The following is a 15,757-nucleotide window of genomic DNA, read 5'->3' as shown; positions in this document are numbered from 1 at the left end:
TCAAGCAGGCATAAAACATGAGTATGAAATCCCTTATAATCTCTAGCTTTTGTCATTAAATGTTTATCATCCAACACAGTTGAATACAATTCTTATCTGTGATGGATGTGGCACACAATAGCTGTTTTCTTGAGTGCATCATAAATATTAATGGTATTCACAGAGCTTCTTAAAATTTGTCATGTTACATTGCTTGCACGGAAACACTCAAAATGCCATTATTTTTGTCCCACCAACAGCACATTTTCTTTTGGTTTCTCTCTTTCACTCTCAAAATTAAATGGCAGAGTATGTTTAACTCAGCAGAGGGAAAATAGGGATAATGGTTCACACTGAGCAATTCCAAAACCTAGTTCAGATGCCCAGATTGAGACTGAAAGAGAAAAAATGGGGTAACCTTTGGAAAATGGAGTCCAGTTAAACAGAAACACTTCATGAAATTAAGGAGATTTGGCTGGAATTTCGTTTTCAGGAGAGCACTGAGAAAGAAGTTTGACAATATCAAATGGTCTTATTCTCCTATAGCCAGAATGGGGCAGTTTTGCTTAAGGAAAAAGAAAGGCTTTTTTCAAAATTGACCATTTGCACATTATTTAATCAAGTTTAATCAAAAGCCTCAGTTCTACAAAGAAAAATGTCTTTTCTTCTGTTAAACAGCTTTGATCAATCCAAAATAGCTTTTCTGAATGTCTCTTCACAGGCATGTTGTCATCTCCTGGTTTTATTCAGTCAGACCAAGCCCGTAAGGGCACTTCCCATGTCACACCCTCCCCACACATTCCTCTTCCAGCATTATTTCAGTCAACATCTTCACATGGATCAAACCTTATTAAAGTCTTCAGTGGTTTGTATTTCGGCTGATATGTTTCAAGAAATCCTTTAAAATCTCATCCCTTCCCATAAAATTCGTCCTGTGGTTGTCAGAACAGCTTTACAAACCAAACCCATTTAATTCCCCATGACAATTAATATGAAGATGGCAATAATTGCAGAAGATACTATCTGTGCTACAGAGACATAAAACACTCGCTATGGGCCTAGGAAATACACTAATACAAAAGAAAATTTTCCTTTTGCTTATTCTGTACTCTCCCCACAGCAGTTAATTTGCTTTGAGTTTCAAATCAGTCCTTCCAATGTGGGGTTTTAGGGAAGCTCAAGGCTTCAATCCTGCTCCCATTAATTATTGTTAAAATTCACATTGAAATTCATGATCTGAGAGTCACAGATTCCAGTTTTATTGAAAAAATCCTGATAATCTCTAATATTTCTGGGATGAAAAACTACTCTACATTGAGTTTACTTTAGTTTTGCCATGAAATGGTGAATTCTGTGAATGACAAAATCATTTTCTGTGCAGTTCACTCTGCACATAAAGTAAAGATGTGCTGTATAATTTCCAGGGAGCTGGAAGGCCAAAGGTTAAGACGATTTCAAGTAAAATATATGCATTAAGAGCAATGGATAAACACAAATGGGACATTTTGCATTTGAATACATCCTAGCCAACCTTTAAAAAGTATGTAAATCATCTGGGTTTGGTAGAAATGACTGATTTTACTCATATTTTTGACACTCCAGGATTAAGTATTCAGGGGTTCTATAGGCGACCCCAGAGAGAGCAAAGGATAGAGGCTGCTAAAGCTTGACATTTTCATATTTCAGCTGAAGGTGAAAGTAAGCTTCTTCCTAAGTCTGGGTCAACTTCCATCTTGGCATGAATGTGCTCCTTTAATTGCTGTCTGAATAGAAGCTCTCATGACATTAGGAAAAATAAATTCATTAAGGTTTGGGGTTTTATCTTTAAACACTCCCTTTTTGATAGCTGGGTGCAGCAGTGTTCTGCGTAGGAACACGGACACTCAAATTCACATTACTTTAGACATCTTTTAACTTGTACTGAATTGAAATGAATGCGCAGAAGAAACCTTTTCCCCAAAGAAGGGCACAAGAGTTGTCATGAACGAAAGCCGCAGCCGAATCTGAATAATGGAACAGGACATCATCTCAGCTGACTCATAGGCCAAAGCTACAAAACAATAGAAGTAATACCAGGAAACACAGAATCAAGAGAACGTTTAGGGTTGGAAAGGGCCTTACAATCATCTAGTTCCAACCCCCTGCCAAGGGCAGGGACACCTCACCCTAGACCATGCCACCCAAGGCTATGTCCAACCTGGCCTTGAACATGATTTGTAAGCTTTAGAATGGCTGCTTATTTGACTAGAGGGTCTCACAGGCTTCAATCAGCATGGAGGACTGCTGCAGACCATGGTTGGATGTGGCTGGATGTGACAGTGGTAGGCTCTCCATGAATGGAGGTGGCCATGCCATCTCTTCTACAAATGGGGATGTGGTGGCATTTGTCCCAAGCTGCATTTCCCCTCCTACTCCTCACGAGAGACTCGACAGCCAAAGCTAGCAGTACATTAAAACCAAAACCACCAACCACAGAACCCAAACAACGAACCCCCAAGTGCTCACCCCGTGCTCCTGCTTTCTCAAAAACAAATAAGCAAAGTGCTGCACTCAGCAATCCCCTTTCAGCCTGAGTTACAGAAATGGGCATCTTTAAGGATGATTTTTCCGGGTGTTCTTGTCAGTATGTTTGTTAGCAGCAACTGGAGATGCCATTATTCAGCCTCTCATTTAAAAGAAACCTCACTGGAGTATATACAGCCATCTGTGGTTCTAAGTGATTCACAACATTAGTAAACTATTAGTCAAGCAATAGCTTACATTTTGGGGGAGGAGACAAGATTTCTGAAGACACAGATTAAATACTTGTAGGATATACAGAAATATTTCAGGCTGAGAACAGTGGTGAAATATTGGTTGTTGCATTTGAAAAACACTTTAAAATAATGACAGTCTGGGAATTACAATTCTATTGCTATACAAGAAAGGATCTGTAACATATATAGCTAAAACACCAGTGCTGCCAGTCACAGACCAAGCCATCATTTTCCTAGATAAGAAGAGAATGCTAGATATTCATCTATTATTAAACCTATTGTTCCTCAAGCCCTCAGCCTTAGCTGAAGCCTCCTTATAATAAGCAGTTAAAAGACATTTCTTCAATGTCTTGTTCTTTACTTTGACTAAGTTCCTGGTTGCCTAGAAACTCTCTAAAGACCTGGATTTTTCCTATTTTTTTCATTTTCCCCCAACTGTTAGTTAGGTAAGAGATTAATCCAACCACATTTATTTGTGACAGAAACCTGGATGACAGGCTCAAAGCTGTTGCAGTGTTTGTTTCCTGCACCCCAGGAGTGTCAGACTCTACCAACTACCTTGCAATTTGCCATAACTATGGAAATTGCAGGTTGTATCTATTTAGACCAAGAGCTATAACTGTGGGAATTGTGTCACCAGTGGACAGAACAGATTAGTCTGTGCTATCAATTTCTGTAATTTGCAGGACACACAATTCCACTTTGAAACATTATTATATCACAAGATTATTACATTAAGACATACCATGGCACCTAGCTTAGATCCAACTTCACAATGTTCTGACAGATCTGCCGGATGCCTGAAACACCTCTTGTGATGCATTAAACATCAACCAGATTCACAACTCGCATCCTACTTCACTGCCATAAAACTTACTTGAAAATAATCACCTGCAGTGTTTATAGTCAGTAATTGTAGTATCAGAAGACAGAGTCTGTTCCTGATATTCAGTAATAGTGGAGCCAAAAAGAACTTCAGATGTGGTTGTCTTCCACTTCCTCACCTTGATCTGTTACTCTATTCAATATGATGAAAATGGATCACCTTTCTACTTTTTGGACATTAGTTCCACAGATTGATCTGTAGACGAGATGTTGAAAGAATCAATTCTCAGAGACATCTGTTGTCAAAAAGAAAACAGGCCTCACAGAAAGAAGCAGCAGACATTTCCATCTGACACCCAGTGCCACGTGGAACATTAAACTGAACAGCCAGGCCTGGATTCTCAAAGGTATTTAGGGACATCGTATCTTGCAAGAGGACAATGCAGTAACACTCAAGCTAGAAGCCTGCAATGCCAAATCAGCCACCCCAGTGCGGTGATCAGTCTCGTTCATTTTCTATAGATAAAGTCTCTCAATAGTTTTTTAATCTTAAAAGCTTATGATAAAACCTGAGATAAAACTAAATATTCCTTCCGCTCTCCTCTAAATAAACCTCCAGGAGCCAAATATTCCGGTTTTTAAATAGGATTCAAATTAAGGGAGCAAACCTCCCATCCATGCCTTTTTACCTGAATTAAATCAGCTTAAACAGTTATGCACAGCTTTAGGTGATAAAACAGCATTTACATTCTTAAAAGCCACTCATCTGTGCTGTCATTAGTTCTTGATGGTATAAATCCTACCTCTTTTCTAACCAAAACAGGTTTTAGAGATAATAAGCACAGCATTGTAGGATTTTTTTAAAATGTTTTAAAAAGTACCTTTAGGAATACGAAAAGTGGCTTACAAATCATTCAGAAACAGGTAAAACTAAGTAAGAGGAACTTAATTTCCATTTAATTTTCCATTCTCATCAAGCTCAGTTTATTCAGGTCTGATTAATTAATTCCTGTAAAGTGTTCTGAAAATATAAAACACTTCATAAATACTAGATAATAATAGAGTACTTAAGGAAAAAATAATTTGTTAATTTGCATGGAGTTTTAGGAATTAGCATTTATTTCCTTTCCCTACCTAAGCAGGCCCATCCAATCCCTTTTAGCTATCAGAAAATGCTCTGGCAGTTACAGGATAATGCATCTTCACATATTTTATGTGCCACAGTTCACAGAAAATGAATTCAGAATGACTTGCAAAGTTGTACTTATAGAGGAATACACACACAGGCAGTTTTCATTCCCTTTCTTGTCCACTCTCCCTCTTACCAGGAACCCAGGTGCACAGCTTCTGAGGTTAAACAGCAGTCTGCTACACTTTGAGCTGTGTGTTTTCTCAGCCTGTTGTCCAAAGAACCTAAAACTTCACTGACCACTTCTAAAGCAGTCTGGAATAAAGTAAGTAAGACACAATCATGTATCATCCATACTTACATGTGGGTATCTTATGACGTCTTGTCTCAATACATGTATTTTTATACCTCTACAGCTCTACAAGAGGACAACTATTCATATATCCAATTTTCATGCTCAGAAATGGTGAATTTCATGATCTAGCCTTATCTACAGAAACAACACCTTGCAGGAATTACACACCGACTACTGGTATGAGCACTCTGGAGATGAGTTAGTATCTAAACCAAAGGCTAGGTAGGATAGCTATGTGAGGCCCAGAATCCTATCTGATCATCCCACCATAAGTCACATTGAACACTAGATAAAATAAACAATCTGTTTCTAAAGTGGTGTAAAATGCACACAGTAATGCCATCTGGGACCAGATCCTACGTGACACTGGAAATCAGCTCTTCGTGCTCTGGGTTGATTCTGAATTGGTGCTCTGCTCACCTGCTGAACAGAAATAAGGCCACGTCTGGACTGAACAAAAACTGGTAGGGTTCTTTTTGGAGGGTGGACACTACCCTCTTATGTCCTTACATGTCTCGAAATATTCCCCAAGAAAACCAAATGTGTTTTCCCGCACAACTTTGGCTGCACACACACAGACTGGGTCACTTCCACACTCTTCAGCAGCTGAAAATGATGGAAATGACAGCATAGCTTAAAGAGAACATTCCCTACTATGTTCCTCTATAATAAGTGCTACAGGACTGAAGGCTCTCAGCAGGAGTATGATTTAAAGGCAGAGCCATAAGAACAAGTCCACAAAAGCCAACCCTTACAGCAGCAGTGGGGTTATCAAGCTGTCATTCAAATCACCTCCTAAGGGGTGCAGCCTGCACACAATTGTGATCACCCCTCTCGGTAGTTTCTCTTTGCCATGTCAGCTAGGGATGGCCTGTGTTCCCACGCCACCGTCTCTGCGCACAGAGTCTGCATTGCTCACCCAGGAGGAGAGAGAAGACTTCAGAAAGCAAATCCTAAATTACTGGACTGTGCTGTTCCCATCTGGATGTAGTTCCCTTGGAAATCCCAACTGGCCCTGTGCAGTTATTAAAACTGGATGTTTCAATTACAAGGAGCTCAAGGATTTGGGGAGCACTGTCAGATGATGCAGAAAGCAGGCTCCCTTTCAACATGGCATTTTGTTTTAATTTCTCTCATTAGTGCAAATGTTTAACTCTTTTGTATTCTAAATGCACTGAATTTGGCAATAAATGATGATGAAATTTATTATATAGAAGATCATTCAAATTAAAAGGGATAGTTTGGGAGGAATTCCCAACATTACAAGATTGAATTTTAGTTCCCTTCCAAAAAATATGCAAACCCCCCCAAGTATTTTTACAGTAACCATACTGAAAGAAGAACAGTTGGGTTTGCTACACTGACGATTTCTACTTTCTTCACAAGCTGATGAGTTTCCAGTTACTTCCTAATGTCCCTATCAAGGCTTAAGTATCTCTGCTCCTCTTTGGTCAAAGCATACAGGCACTGCAGTTCATCACAATGTTCCTTCACTGAGTTATGTCACATAACCTCACCTCAGGAGTGGGCTGAGAGCAGGCACAGAGCACAGCTGATGGGTGCTACCCTGGTCTAGACTCTCCCTGGCTCTCCTTCCTTCTGTGCATTCCCAAACAGTGTTTATTAAGGCACTGCTCATTTGATACCAAAGGACTAGCCAGAAATAATCTGCAATACCAATTCACTACAGCAAGACTGTCTGCTAATATGGAACTATTTTTTGCTACATAATGTGCAAAAAACAACAGTTATCTTCCACTTAGAAAAACCCAAAAGCAAAACACCCAAAAAAATGCCTTTCATGCTTGCTGCCAAATGTACCTGTTAAGAACATGAGATTTTATGTTAAGAGCTTCATAAACTCACTAAAGCAAAAAACCAGCTCTTTTCATCAGGCTGTTATAAAAAGGTTACCATGCAGTCTCCTGTATCTTTATCTGCACAAAAAGGCAAACTAGAGAAAAAAATATCCCCACCACTATCTCCAGAGCCACCACAATGCAGTGACAGAATAAATTATCTGGGCGCTCATTCCATTGTCTCCTGTTTAAGACAGTAGCATGGAAAACAAAGTTAAACTCATGACCAGCTGTACCAACCAACAGCAATACTCCAAACCATATGGAGGAGGATGTCGTTCTATTAGCAGAACCAAAGTGGCCTATAGAAAGAGAACCACACATTAAAGTCCGCTTTTGTTGTGCAGGATTTCACAGCTAACTTCTCCTCCACTAAGCTCTTACTGGATCTGACCCAGTCTTCTTACTGAAAAGAAATTTTCCCTCTCCATGACACCAAGCTGCACTTCTCCATGTAAATGCTAGTGTCGTTACCACTAAAACATCACAAGGTTCTGACAACCCATCAAAACCTTCACTCCTGCAAATCAAGGACTAAACGTTTTGCTCAAACCTTAAACTCTCCAAGGAACTCTTATGTTTTCATCTATAAATATTCTATGTTTACAATGAAAGAGTTAGTACAGTGAAAAGGAACAGCAAGTAATTTATGTTCTTTGCAAAACAAAGGCAAGAAAACACACTGGTTTCTGACCATTCTGGGGGACCAGGGTCCAGGAGCTGACAAAACTCTCCTTTACAGATACCAGCTGCACTCAGAGGGAGACTGCCTTACCAAGGAGTCAGGTAGATCTTGAAGAGGAATGAACATTAAAATGCACTTAGTCCAATCCGGAATTCTGGCCCTTGGGAACGTGTTTCTGCTCCTGCCCAGGCAATGCAGTGCCAGAACCTGCACCAGTTAGTGATTGTCAAATGGAGCAGCACAGCAAAATGGCAAACATACAGGAAGGAAAAACTATTGTTCCTGGCACTGCTGTCGTCAATCTTCCTATCAGCCTTGGTCTGAGCCAGCCAAGGACACTCACAAGTGAAAAAAAGCTCATGAGACCCCCATTTAAGGATTAAGGTCATGAATTCACAAAAAAAATCTTCTTCCTTTACTCAGTGGTTAGTTTAAAATGACAAAGTACTGGAGATTAGATTAGCTCCACTTTCAATTCAGGTTCAGCCTCAGATTTTGTCCAAGGACATCTAGAGACAGCTGAAGTGGCCAACATCTGTCATAACTGCAAAGAGATGAAATGAAGCCCTGGCAGAGACAGCACCAAAGCTCTGATCCAACATCCACAATGGGCTTTTGGGTTGGATTTTCTTTTGTTTTCTACCTGTGGTGCTCTGCACGGCACAAACTCTAGGCTGTCCATTTGAAACCAGCAATGCTACATGCAAGCCTGTTCATGCACCATATTCTGTCTTTATTACATCTGATTCACCATTCCTACTTGATAATTTCATCCACACAACCAGAGTTTTGTTTCATCTCCTACATGCTTCAAAAGAAAGGACTAGAAGAGAATTCTCTACTATCACCAGGGCTGCGAGTAAGTGTAAACTCTACAAGCATTCTTCCTTGCTTCTGTCCTAGTAGGAGAAGCTAGTAGCCATGCAGAGAAAATCACCAGTATTTGTTGGTTATATGGTGGAACAGAAAGAAAACCAGCACAGACTGACTCAGAAAGGAAGGGCAAATGTTTATGAGAAAGTGAGATATTATCAGAGTGTCCCTGAAAGAACTGGTGTAACATCCAGGTTCTTTGGCTGTCTCTATGGTTTTACAGCAGAATATTACCACCAAAATAACTGGTCACGTGTAAGCTTAAAGCACTAGTACTCAAAAGTTCATCAGACCCAAATGCAGACCAAAGGTCCCTCCCAAAAGAGGTTCATTTGATTTTTAGAAGGAGATATTTGCATTTTTTAAATAAACCATCAGCTTCAAGCTTTCTGCACACGCACACCTTAAACCCTGCCTAGAAAACATGGCCAACACCTCCATCTTCACAAAAGATTTTGTCCTTTCTCTGTAACTCCAAATGGACTTTCTGTCAAACTGACACTTTGCAGCTCACTAGGCTGTGTGGCTCTTTGGGGAAAAGCAAAGCAGAAACCAGTCCAGTTGTTTGGTTTAGCAATGAAGTTTCCCACACATGCATGCCAATTTATTTCACAGAAAATGTCCCAACTAATTGCAACATTTACCCTTAGAGCACATGCGTGGCAGCCACATTAATACACCAGAAGACAATGGCTCCAGAGGAGCTATTATCCTGTACCAGGCCAATAATCCACAAACAGTAAAGGATTTTCACAAAAGATTCAAATGGTTTCCAAGGAGCCTTTACAGCATATCAGGTAAATAAAATATTATTGAAATGTATTTTTTGCATTTAAATCACTTGCAGCAGGTGCATAGGAAGCAGCATATAATAAAATGGCTCACATTCCCTTGAATACTAACGAGAATGAACGGAAACATTTAGCAAGAAGCAGCAGCAGCAGCAGGTTCTTACCATGGCAAGAGGAACGATTCCCACAAACATCGTCCGGCTCACAAAGATCTCGGAGACCACCAGTTCGCTCAAGGAATCATCTCGAGGGTATTCCACCTGCCAGGTGATTTGCTGGGCCCCTGCCAGGCTGCTGGTGTTGTCAATCTCAAAGTCCATCTCCAGGATCTCGAAGGAGGACATGTTTGCTCTGGAGAAAAGAAACAACAGAATTTCCCAGAACGTCAGCAGGATGTCACAACATGTATTTTGATTGCTCCTCTATTCACCAGAAGAGTCATCATTAACTTCAACATGTACACTTGAAGACACTGACAGAAACCTAAATAAAACTATATACTGGGCATAAAACAGCATAAACAGTTACTTTGTAGATAAGGTGACACTGTACCTTTTAGTTTCCTGACATGGAGGCATTTTTCCCATGAAACTCTGATATTCATTCGCCACAATCACAATGAACGTACAGAATAAGCCCCAAAACCTGGGAACTGCATTGTACAGATGCTGCTAAATTATTTAATATAGCATTATTATGATTTCGTTGCTGCAAGTTCTGATGCTCTGAAACAATAGAATACTCAGCCATTCCTCATGCTGTATCAGAAACGAGCTCTAGGCAAGGGGGGGGGGAAGTCTCAGACTCAAACTTGTCTTTATCTCAGTGGAAAACATGGATTACCAGAAATTATACATGACAAAAAATGGGGGGTAGATTATCCTTGTTTTCAATTCATGAAAACATTCTTCTCATTAGTGCTTCAGCCTTGTAATTACATGGTGATCATTATATATTTCTCATCTGGAAATGAAAGTTAAAAGGTAAAGAAATAGATGAAAACGCACAGCATTCAGAACTGTGTTTTAATTATTTCTGCTTCTTTTGTTAACAACAACACTTAGCACTCTCCTCTGGTCAAACACTATGTAAATATTAATAATTAATCCTCAGGTTAGAAAGACAGATCTTACCTTCATGTTACAGAGAAGAAAACACACACCGAGATTTAACCAACAGTGCTTGCTGTATCCACAGCAGGGCCCTATTTAGGAAACCGATTTTGCTCATCCAGCGCTTTACTTCCACAAAAATTAAGGTAGTTTACAAAGCAGCATGCAAGTTCCTGCCCCAATTTCCCAGACAGACACCTGCAGTGTGGCGCCCTGGTGCAGCTTACAGAGCATGGATGCTCTTTCCAGGGATGGAAAGACAGAGAACCTGACTGCAGATCCAGTCACTTAATTTTACGCCGTCAAAGAGATAACCAGTGTTGCCAATGTTACTGAAGTTTCAGGGTATGTGCTCATAAAATAGAATAAAATCTGAATTTACAGCATTTTAGGCCACTCTGTATTGACTTGAATGTGCTCTTACTGTGTTTGAGCATGAGATGGCTTGTTCCCAATGCACGGCAGTGTCCCATGCACAAAGGCACCCCTCAGGTATTATTTCACCCTCCATCCTGTTCCCCAGTACATTGTGTGTCATCAGTCTAAGAGCTGTGTTCATAAAAAGTTTTAGCCTCTGCTGCAAAGAATAAAGACTTAAAACATCCTCTTCCTTTTCCCAGCTGCACAGAGGCAGAATCTGGTTGTGCCATATGTTTCTGAAGGCGCATTGTAAAGGACAAAAACAATCTGAACAGGAATTGATTTTTATGTTTTCTTTCTGACAACAAACACCACAAGCATATGATTCAATGCCTGGAGGATAAATATTTTCCATGCTGACACAAGATAATAACCACCTCCAGGCAAAACTGGAAGCTATTAAGGCATCTTTTGGATAGCCAACCAGACAATCAGTAAAACCCTTTTAAGACACGAATTATTACACAATACTAGGGATTTAATTAAACCATTTCAGTCAAAAACAGGACCATAAAGTAGAGCTCAACTTCACTGTTTTCTGTGTATCACTTCTGGCAGTTTGTTTTATCTAAATAACATAAAATTCATTTCCTCATAACACAGAAATAAGATTTCGAGATGAACTTTACAGTGACTGTGGATCTAGCTACTGGGCCTGTAAGTTATGTGTAGATCTGCAATTGAGCTTCAATCTGTTCAAGTCACTAGCTGCCACACCAAAAACACCCATGTGTGGATTCAAATTAGGAACAAAACCACTGATGGAGGGTTTTGCTTTAGATTCACCACTTAAATAACATACCAGGTTAATCTTCACCGATAAATCTATTCCAAGTGTCCCACTGATTGGCACTTCTTTGAGCTCAGTCCATCACGCCTTCCATTATTCCCTTCCTGTTTTAATTTTTACACATCCAAACAGTAACCACAATAACGGTTTTATATTTTAAATACAGACTGGGACTCAGATCTCCCTAAGAAAAGATTGTGTGCCTTGACTATATAGCAAGCTGAAGTAACTGCAAGGGAATAAAGTGACTCTTGTGCCTCTAAATATGCAAAGACCATCACTGCATCCTTAGCACGGCTGTATAGCTATAAAAGACATAAGTTTCATTTAAAGGCAGACATGGTTACACACTGCCGGATCCGAAACGAGTCTCTGTGCATCCACAAAAGAGCAGCAACTCACATAAATAAACCCTCTTCAGGTCTAACTAATACTAATGTACAAACTAAAGCAAAGCTGACTTCCCAGATCTCCCTGGCCTTTATCGGTCCTGGTGCCAAAGCCAATCCTTATCATCACCTGGAAAAACAACACAGCTTATCAAATGTTAGCGGCTTTGTCTCAGATGGAAATCATGGAGCATGACTTAATATTGATTAAAGGATCCACTTCTTTTCATATGGACTTTTGCTGAAAGAAATGGACTTACTGTATCTTAACAGCAGATCACTGAATTTTCTCTAAAATTATGGTCTCCCTTTTTAGCTCTTCAGCCTTCAAGCAATTCCAAATGCTACAGTACCCAAAACACAGAGCATCCAATGGACTAATCCACCCTCTTTATTCTAAGTCTCTTACAAGCTTACAACAAACCCATGATAAAACCTGAGAAGTGAATTTCTTTCTTGCTCGGACTAGTGCCTTCCTACTGGCTGCTGCATCTCTTATCCTGCAGGGCTTCTTTCCCTGGGGAAGGTTGGTACTATATGCGTAATTCTTGCAATTTATTCACCATTCTGTATAACACCATGCAGAAAACAACTGTATTTTTCCACTGAAATTGATGGGGGTTGCTAAAGTAAAACCAGAGATAAGATTAAACCATACTCACAACTTTGAAGCTTCGCATTTACTTATATCAGCTTCATTACCTGATAAATCCACATCAAAACACCTGTATCTAAATCTCTCTCCTGGTTATAGAGCATCATATTATAACCAATTTTAAAGGCAGTCACTCCAACCTGCCATGGCAAATCTTCAGCTTTTAGTCTGATCTGTAGCTGGTGGTCAGTATGCTGGTCTTTGAAGTGGATCTGCAACAGCCTGGTGAAGACAAAACATTACCAGTGGGAAAATCCACTAGCTGAGAAGATGACAACTGAACTCATGCTGTTATCGGCCATTCAATCCTGCTAATCCAAACTTTATCCTACAAAGATTCTTCAGCTCTTCCTTGGGTCTTATTCCATCTTTCTCTTAAATACATTTCCATCACCAGGAAGAGTCTGATGGAATCCAAGGACTATAAATCCCTTTTCCTTTCCACATCTTCCCTCTCTTTTTAGTTAAGTATTTCTATTGTCCAGTGATCACAGTTTGGAAGGACTTTGCCAAACCCCAGTTTAGAGGAGCAATAAAAAAATAAAAAGTCAAAATTACTTCTATAAAAAAAGATTATTTCCTGCAAGCACAAGGAAAAGACCTTATAATTTTAGGCAGCTGGCATGCTTGCTAATAAGTCCATTTCTATGGAAATGAGTTCATAACTATTAATTTTGCCTGCTCCTGATCTATTCTTGATGAGCCTTTCAAATTTAGAAAAGCGCTTCATGATTCTCTCAATTTGGTAATTACTAACTCCCTTTGATGAATCCAGCCCAGTGTTTCAGACATGAGACATTCATTACACATTTTTCTTTCTGGTGAGGGGAGAAAAAGAAACCATAGGCTTGGATTTATTTCCTCTTGTAAACTTCAGTAAGCAGGCCTTCTTCTTCAAACTGCAAGTTATAATCCTATTTGTGTACGTTCACAATGCTCTACTAGGTGCTAGGACCCCCAACCCTTGAGACTTCTGCACAATTTCCCATTGTTTAGCCCCATATGTATCTAATGCACCAAGACCAGGGCCTCCACAGCCCAGTCAAGCTTTCTACCATACAGTCTTCATCCTGTACCCAGCAGCAGGCAGGAATGGTTGTGATCCCAATCAGGAATAGAGGAAAACAGAGTTTTAGCACAGAATGGTAAATCCATGCTCAAGGAAGCCAATCCTAGCTCTGACCAACTCCAGAATAGGAAGAGTTAATCAAGACAGGAAAACACTGCTAAGTCGCAGAACTATCCAGCAATGGACGCATCCTGATGCAGGCATACAAAGCCCAACTGCCTTGCTGGGCTTGCCAAGCTCAAGTTCTTCCTCTAGATGTACATTAAGCCATTCAGGAGTGAGCACTCCATTCACAAGCAGTCTCTCCTCAGTTAACACCACTCTCCCAGAGGAACAAATCACAGCCTGCACAAACCACTAGAACACTAAGGCCTGGGTTTCAAGTGCCCCTAAGTACCTTAGAGAACTCTTGCATTATTGCATTCAGATGCTGTGAAAAGATTCACATGGGTTTTGGAGGGCTGTTTAACACATTACTTGGTTACATATATTCTGATTTTCTTCCTGAATCTGCTATGGGATGCAAACAGTAGGAAAAATAGATGTATTTTTAAATCTATACCTGAAACAAATCCAGTATCAGATTTTTTTTTTCCCCTCTACATTTGAGTCCTGTGTCCAGCTCGGGGGCCCCAGCACAAGAGGGACTTGGAGCTGTTGGAGTGAGTCCAGAGGAGGCCATGAGGATGCTGCAAGGTCTGGAGCAGCTCTGCTCTGGAGCCAGGCTGAGAGAGCTGGGCTGGGTCAGCCTGGAGAAGGCTCCTTAAGGGGAGACCTGAGAGCAGCTCCCAGAGCATAAAAGGGCTACAAGAAACCTGGAGAGGGGCTTTGGACAAGGGCCTGTAGGGACAGGACAAGGGGAATGGCTTTAACTTGCTAGAGGGGAGATTAAGCTGAGCTCTTAGGCAGAAGCTCTTCCCTGTGAGGGTGCTGAGGCACTGGCACAGGGTGCCCAGAGAAGCTGTGGCTGCCCCATCCATTGCACAAGCCCAGGCTGGACAAGGCTTGGAGCTACCTGCTCTAGAGGAAGGTGTCCCTGCCCATGGCACAGGGTTGGAACTGCAGGAACTTCAAGGCCCCTTCCAACCCAAAGCATTTTATGATATATTACCTTATTAAGTATTCATATGGAACTGCACTGGCTTTTTTTTTTTTCTTTTTACAAAATAATAGATTGCTGTGCATGTTCACCACAGTTCTAATGTGAGAGGGTTTAATAAATACTACAAAAATCACCTGCTATTGAAATAATACTGAATTTAATTCGTTCCTAAATTCTGTCTAAGCCAAACGTGGAATTACCGAATTAAGTACAGGAATGATACACAGTGACTGACGTTTTGATGGCAGCGACAGTCTAAATGGTGAGTAGGTACCTGAAATAAACAAATGCCTATTGTTGGCTATTAAGGAAGATTTACATTGCCAACCAAACTGAAGAGCCTGTCCTACGTATGGCTAGAAAGAATGAAGCATGCAGAATGCCACAGTGAAGGATGAGTGCTCCAGGCTCCCACAGCCAGCTCAGCAACAATTTAGTTGATAAAAGTCAGACCCTTCTATTAGCGCACTTGGCTATTACAGGAAATCATGAGTTTCATTCATTCATAAAATAATGGTTTCAGTAAATGGCAATCTGTTTATGAGGCCCACAGCAGTGTAAACAAACCTCTAAAAACCATGGAGCAGACACTAGGTAATTGAAAATAATGAAATGTCTGCTATCATGTTGCTTGAGAATCTTTTCAAGGTTAATAATGGTCAATTCCTACTCCCTCTGATAAATTGTCACCAGATTCAATGAGAACAGGATTACATAAGCAAGGTACATGAGTTTATAAAATATTTCAGTAATACAGGTCTCACTCCTTTGATCCCAAGAGGATTAATTTCGTAACTATGGTTTACTGAAGAGCAAACACAAGAGGAGGCTTTTCAAGGACTGACTGGAAGTGCTCAAGGCCCTAACTTCCTGCTGAAGTCAAATGAAGCACCAGACAGCCAGGACCTCTCAGGGAAAAGATCCAGATTAAAGGTCTTGACCTTCTCCCTCTTAGGAAATTAAGATCC

General features: G+C 40.4%; 1 protein-coding gene across 1 annotated transcript in view; it reads right to left on the bottom strand.

Moving 5' to 3' along the window:
* Nucleotides 1-15,757, bottom strand: part of TMEM132B (transmembrane protein 132B) — a gene marked incomplete at both ends in the record, with an annotated part of 233,740 nt that overhangs the window by 59,320 nt on the left and 158,663 nt on the right. The window contains one exon of the mRNA XM_080628840.1: nucleotides 9,417-9,603. Within this exon, the coding sequence (XP_080484966.1) occupies nucleotides 9,417-9,603 (187 nt within the window). The remainder of the gene's footprint in view (nucleotides 1-9,416; nucleotides 9,604-15,757) is intronic.

This window comes from Psittacula echo, assembly GCF_963264785.1.
Source record: "Psittacula echo genome assembly, chromosome: 13".
Taxonomy (NCBI): Eukaryota; Metazoa; Chordata; class Aves; order Psittaciformes; family Psittacidae; genus Psittacula; species Psittacula echo.
Note: the sequence above shows the minus strand (reverse complement) of the source record. Positions and strands in the feature narration are given on the sequence as shown.